The sequence below is a fragment of the Tasmannia lanceolata genome, unplaced genomic scaffold (genome assembly GCF_043159265.1).
Source record: "Tasmannia lanceolata isolate RefF3 unplaced genomic scaffold, GAP_Taslan_0.1 ptg000037l, whole genome shotgun sequence".
Lineage (NCBI taxonomy): Eukaryota > Viridiplantae > Streptophyta > Magnoliopsida > Canellales > Winteraceae > Tasmannia > Tasmannia lanceolata.
The window spans coordinates 26368724-26375612 of NW_027518714.1; the positions used below are offsets into that span (position 1 = coordinate 26368724).

Sequence of the window (6889 nt, forward strand, 5' to 3'; positions counted from 1 at the left end):
GAAATTCTTTTCGAAGAACCATTAAATTATCTCCATTCCTGAACACCATATTTCTTTAGCCCTCAGTATTATTTGTTTACCTTCTGCTAATGAACAAATAACCCTTACAGCAAAAAATAAAAAATGAGTAACAATAAAATAAAATGAAGAAAATTTCACTGAGATCAGACTTCTTTTAACAACGCCACTAACTAAATGATTCTTTACAATGGAAAAATAAGGTGGATGTGCGATTGAGTATACATACCCGATAACAGTAATTTTACAAGTACGAAATTCAATTTCAGATGTGCAGATCCGATACATATTTGATAATGTGAAGTAAAAAAGAAAGATTGCGAGGGAGCAGTAAGCAGAGGTTCTGAAGCAAAATTGTTCTTTAAAGAAGAAACTGATCCTATTTCAATTTCAACTAAGGCATGTGAATAGGTCCACATTTTAAGCCGAGTGTGTGTATCTCTTTGTAGTATACAGTATAACAAAAAGGAAGGAATCCACAACATCTATGAATGTGTAAAAAAGGAACAAAAAGAGACATTTCTGCTAAATCGACCAAGAGATAAGCACCTGTAATCAGTCTTTTGTACTCACTGTGCAAGTGTGCAACCCAACCCCTTTCTCACCCTGGTTTTTCTCTCCAGAAAATACAGGCGCACAAGGCTCAGCTCAATGTTGATCCTCTCTGATTTTCTCATGTCCTTCAAAATTATCATTGACCTTGGCACTGCCCTCAGGAGAACCCAAAGTAGTACAAGAGGTACTACTGCTCCCATTACAATCTCCCTCCCAGACGCATGACTCACCTGGAGAAGACATGGCGGACGGACTATTGCAGAGCATCGTGTCCAGCGAGAAATGATCTTCATTGAATTCCACATCAACCCCTTCATGGCCATCAAACTCATTCAAGCCAACCAGTGTCTCAATTGGAACTTCTTCATTGGACCCAAAACCTTCTATGAGGAGCTCCTGATAATCCCCAGCTGAATTTTCAAAAGACTCTTTATTCACTGTCTTCAGGTGATCAGAGTTGAGCTTGGTTGGTTTTTCCAAACCATTTCTGCTTCCCTTGCTCTTGTTTTCATTGAAATGGAGTGGGCCTTGACCCCGTAACTGGTGCTTAGAATGAAACAGAAGCCGCCTCTGACAGTTGATCTGTGATGAGTTCTCTTTTTTTTTAACAGGTCTCTTTTTCAAGGAGACATGGAAGGAATGCTGCTCAGATGAACCTGTAGTTGGGCAGCAAAACCTTGAAGGAATGGCACCGACCCTTCTGATATTGCTGATCTCATCTCTGGTTTGACCGTTTAAGACAGTTGATACTGTCGATGTTGAACCAGATGTAATCCCTCTTGTGCATCCTTCTTGAACATTCCTTCTCTGCAACAATGGAATGCTTCTCTGATGGAGTCTTAGTCTGATAGATTTGGGAGCATAGAAGGCATCGGGAGTTGCAATCTCAGTCCTGTTCTTTTGAGGTGACATGCATAAGAAATCCCATTCTTTAGGTTGGCAATAGGAGTTATGATCAAAAGGCCAGAAGAGTGGTTCGTCGGTTTTGAAATCTTCTAAATCATCTTCATCGCCGTCACAGATAAAATGACTTTTGGCATCTGATGCCTGGTCAGAAGGTGAATCAAAGTTTGTTATTTCATCAGTGAGCGAAGTCGAGGTAGTATCATAGAACATAACATCAAAATTCTGCTTGGTTTTGCAATATGGGCTTGGGAATTCAGACTGAAAGACATCACATCCCTGCTCTTTATCTGATATCCACTCGAAATCTTTTTCGTCAAGATCCAATAAAGAGACCCAAACGTCTGTTCTTTTGGAATCCTGAATTTGAGGTGAAGAAAAATCTGCGTGCGTACTTAGAGACGTCCAAGAACTCTCGAAAACTGAAGAATCCTCATAAACGGAAAGATCATAAGAAGATTCAGCACTCTCAGACCATGTGAAGGAAGAATCTTTCATGTCATTTTCAATTGAATTATGAAGCCAAGTAACTACCTCTCCGGACTGCAAATCTTCACCGCAAACCTTTTCTATATCCTCTGAAGTTCTCTCAAGAACCAAACACGCCTCTTCTATGGGATTGATCCTAGATCCATCAAAAAACGGAATTCTTCCATCCAAGAAAAATTGCTCATCAAGAGACATATCACAACAATCAAGATACCGACCATCACATGATTTCTTATCATTGAGACTTAGGAAAGGAGACACACAGTCCTGTGATAAACACATACATTTGGTGGGATCAGAGCATCTTTCATCAATCAGAGATTCGGTTTCTAACTGCTTTTCAACATCAGCATCTTCTCTTTCTGATTCAGGAAAAATAGCAGCAGCCTTCTTTCCTATATTACAAACCAGACCCATCTCATGGCATCCCCCGCCGGTTGATTTATTTCTACAGTTCAGAGAATTCAAGTCACTATCAGTCTTAATTGAGACTGGTTTAGGTGTGGAAGATGCCCTCTGCATATATCTATCGGGAGTTCCACCTAAGGGAAAGTTCATTCTATTGGAATTTTCTGTGAGTCTTTCTGCACAAAGGTATAACGGATCAAATACGGCAAAATAAAAAAGAATATAAGGCTGAAAGAAACCTCCAATTCCAAACATAAAATACCAAAGACAGCGTATAATATTAAATGAACATATTATAGAACTGATCCATCAGCTCTAAATTTTCAGTATAAAAACAACTCGGCTTGTAGAAATAACCAAAACACAAACGGTTGAATGTATAGAATCAATACCAGACGGACAATTCAAGTCCTAAAAGTCGACAAGAATGTTAACTTATTGTGAATGATTTGAAATGAAGACTTGATCTTAAATATTTATGGTAAAGAAAATAGAAGAAATTGTCAACTGAAATACCAAGTCAACATTACTTGGTTGGAATATCAGAACTCAAAACCAATAATTCCAACCCAACCATTCAGAATGTTTAGAAGCAAGCTACAGCAAGTCAATGATAAAGACTTTAAAAATTCAATATTAAATGCATCTAGAAGAACAGATTAGAAATTAAACATCAAAGGCCATTACTGGTACTTGGAACATTTTCTTGGACCAAAGATCATATTCAAAATCTAGAAGAGAGCACTTAAAAGTGTTAAACTATCAGTGTGGGTAGGACCCATGATTTCAGCCCAACATTTTCAGCACCGGTAATAACAACTACTGTTTCAATGGAATTTATTGCTTGCAAGGAAAAAATTGTATATGGCATGTCATAAAAACATTTTCCAATTGACCTAGTAAAGCATAAATAATAAAAACGTCCCTAAACTCCCAGTTATAAAATAGGTGCATTATCTAACTAAAAAATGTAGAACTGCAAATTATAGAAACCTCTACATCCGACTGACAAATTAACAGAGAACTTTAAAATCTTCAAAATGCCAACCCTATAAATGATCAAATACCTTTTCAAGAGAGAATTAAAGTACATGACATAAAATAAAGAAATGATATACACTGATCCAAATATTTTAGTGTTTTCTGTACCTGTTCAGAAATAAGGAGAATTATATGCCGGGTATTGCAAGAAAAACAACATTCTCGTTTGAGAAGGAACACTACAGGCAAAGGCCTCATCATCTAATGCGGTCCAGACTCAACAGTTTCTTTTTGTGGCCCCACCACGGATAGACCTTGATTCAAAAGACTTCTCCAATGGTGGGTCCCAGCACTGTTGATTCTTGACGTTTGACTATGTACTTTTTTTATGACATTTTATATCGAAGTAAACCCTTATAGTCCCTTATTTTTCAAAAACTATTCTACGGACCACATTATAGGATGATCCAAACCGTCCATGTGATGGGCCATAACGTAAATAGGTTGTACCACAAAAATCATTTCTATAGGATGATCCCAACCCTCCGATCTATAGAGGATTCCATAATATGCAGTTCCTCTATAGATCAGAGGGTTTGGATCACCATATAGTGTGGTCCTTGTAGTATTATCCTATGGGGGCACATTTCTGAGGCCCATCCTATCCATTGTGGGACCCACAAGATGCTGGAAACAAAGCTTTTTCCCCGGGCAAAGAAGTCTAGTTAATATACACAGTGGTTGTAAAAAGACAAGGACTAATTCCTAAAGGCCCGAATCTAATCGACCAAAACCTCCTTAAAAAGACACACCCAACAAACAAAAGCAGTAAATGGGAATTTAGAAGGACATTTTAGTTTAGATATAGGGGTGGACAAACAAGGCTGATACCCAAAATTTTATAGGAAGAAGGAACAGAGCAAATTATTTTCTTATATATTGGAAAGGGAAAGGTGAGCGTACTCGGTCGAGTAGATAAGCTTATCTACTTGGTCGGCTAAAAACAAGGCTCACATTTTTTGGGTGATCCAAACCATTCATTTCAAAGGTCCTTAGTTAGATAGGGTGTCCACAAAAAATCAGCCATATAGGATCATCCTAACCCATCCAACAGTTGAGGGGAAAATGGGCATATTTGTGGACAAATTGTATCTGTCCATTTTTTCCCATTTTGCCTCCACATTTGGTTGGGTTAGGATGATCCTACGGATCTGATTTTTTGTGGACACCCTATGTAGGTAAAGGCCTTTCAAGGGAATGGTTTGGATCACCGAAACAATGTGGTCCCCCACTGTTTTTAGCTAGACCGAGCAGATAAGCTTATCTACTCGACCGAGTACGCTCACTTTTCCGTATTGGAAAAGAATGAAAAAGAACAAACTTTCCGAGGGTTTTTTTTTTTTTTTTTTTTTCTATCATCGGCATTTTTAAGAATTCGCCTAAGTACGAAATAAAATAAATTAAGATCACTGACTGGAATCTAAAAAATGCATTCTAAACAGTAAGAAAGGAAGAAAAAAGAGATCTTAGATAATAATGCAAGAACATTTTCTCACAAATTACAAATCAAGTTCCAAATTGACAGCTAAATCAGGAAAAAAAAAAGGAATATAAGCAGAGAAAAGAAAATTGAAAAAATCAAATATCAATTATATATAAATGGAACAGATAAAATGATTCTATAATCTTTGCAAATAATGAAAAAGATCCAAATCTAGATCTCCAAGCACAAGATTTCAAGATCTTTAATAAAAAAAACATATCAATTCATTACAAATGAAATATCACAGATCATCAATACCATTACCACGATTATACTAAAACCCTAATTTTATTTTATTTTTAAAAGCGAGCACTAATACTTCTTAAAAAAGTACAAAACTGAATCGAACATCACTAGAACAAAAAAACGAAAAATACATAAATCGAAATATCACCAAATCAATTACCAGAGATCTCATCTCTGAGCTTTCTACAAGATCTATGACTGATCATTCTTTAAAAAAAATGTAGCTATTAAACATAAAAACACCTCCCTTTCGAGCTTTAAACGACATAAAACATAACACGGAGAGGGAAAATGAGAGAAGTTTCAACGCAGATAAGATCCAAAATCATAGAGAATCGAGAGAAATCCACAGATCTAAGAAATAAATCTTTGTAGAAGATCATAAATTTCAGATCTGAAAAGAGAGGAAAATGTTATATGGATTTTACCTGGATTCATGTGGTTACAGAAGCAGAGATTTTTCCGAGAAAGAGAGATTTCTCTCCTCGCGTTGTGTTTGGTTGTAGGTATTTATATAGGGAATGAGAATAATGAGGGAACGGAATGAGGGGGAATTCCCGCGCTTTGTGACGGAGTGTGATGTGATCAACAGGGAAAAGAGACAGAAAAAATGATGGACGTTAACCAACCGAAATCTTGTTGTTCCATTTTGGTATCCTCTGTGATGATGATATTGTCTATCGAAATTACACATTTAATTGCAAATTTTGCTTCGGTAATTGATATTGGCACTCCCTTTTCTATAGGGATGCATCTCGGGTCGGGTTTGGGTTCAGGCCGGGTCAGGTTTGGGTTCGGGGAGGGTTGAGTTTTCTCAACCCAGGTTGAATTCGGGTTGAGGGTTTGGGCAACCCAACCCGAGTGAAACCTGACATTTTTTATCAATTTTTTTTCTTTTTGTAATCTTAAAAACTCAGGTTGGGACGGGTTGAACTCAGGTCGGGTCGGAAAAAAGGCTTACTCGGGTTGGGAAAAGGGTTCCTCGGGTTAGATCGGGTTGGCCTCAACCCTACCCAACCCGACTTGAGTTGCGACCCGAGGTCAGGTTGGCCTCAACCCTGCCCAACCGGACCCAAGTTGAACCCCTACTTTTCTTAGAAGGGATTTGCTAGGGACCATCGCAGAAGGCATTTCGCGGGCCAGCTGTTGCATGAGAGCAGCCACATATGCTCACTTTTCAACAGATTTTGTCTTATTCATTTAATTCATGTGAGGTCCCTAGCAAATCCCTTCTGAAGAATTGCACTCTACTTTTCATTTTAGGTTTTTATACTAAGCTATTATATTAAAGGAAGTTTGAATTCTGAAAGTGCTAACAACTTATAAAAATACTAGCATTCTTGGCCCAGACTATGTATGCTTGTAAAATGATGGCCAACCTGATCAAAACATTGTTGGAGAAAAGTTTGTTGGGGATGAACCTTCGGTGGAGATGTAGAAGAAAATGATGCGATTTGACAAGTTTGTGAGATCATTGGTTTGTGTTTCGTATAAAAAAAAAAAAAGAAAAAAAAAAGATAGCCATAGATACAAAAAACGAAAATGGAATAAAGAGAATTTAGAAATCTGTAAAGAGAGAGAAGGCTTTGGAAATCAGTTAAACGTGATTTCCACAATGGAATCTAGGATTCTTACACAAATGGTGAGTTTCTTGTCTATTTACAGACCTTATGGTGTCTTTTCATGAAGAAATGCACCCTTTCATGGCACCTTATAAATATGGGCTGCTTATTTGATTGTTAGATC

General features: G+C 37.5%; 1 protein-coding gene across 2 annotated transcripts; it reads right to left on the reverse strand.

The window, feature by feature from the left end:
• Positions 1-209: 209 nt before the first annotated feature.
• LOC143860819 (uncharacterized) lies at positions 210-5790 on the reverse strand. 2 transcript variants are annotated; one of them, XM_077371647.1, is made up of 2 exons: positions 5572-5790; positions 210-2549 (listed from the first exon to the last, which is right to left on the reverse strand). In XM_077371647.1, exons 1-2 carry the CDS (start codon positions 5579-5581, stop codon positions 667-669), a joined length of 1893 nt encoding a protein of 630 aa, XP_077227762.1. In that variant the 5' UTR covers positions 5582-5790; the 3' UTR covers positions 210-666. The 2 variants fall into 2 exon arrangements, with proteins under 2 accessions (XP_077227762.1, XP_077227763.1); XM_077371648.1 differs by lacking the exon at positions 5572-5790 and adding an exon at positions 3523-3814.
• Positions 5791-6889: the final 1099 nt, after the last annotated feature.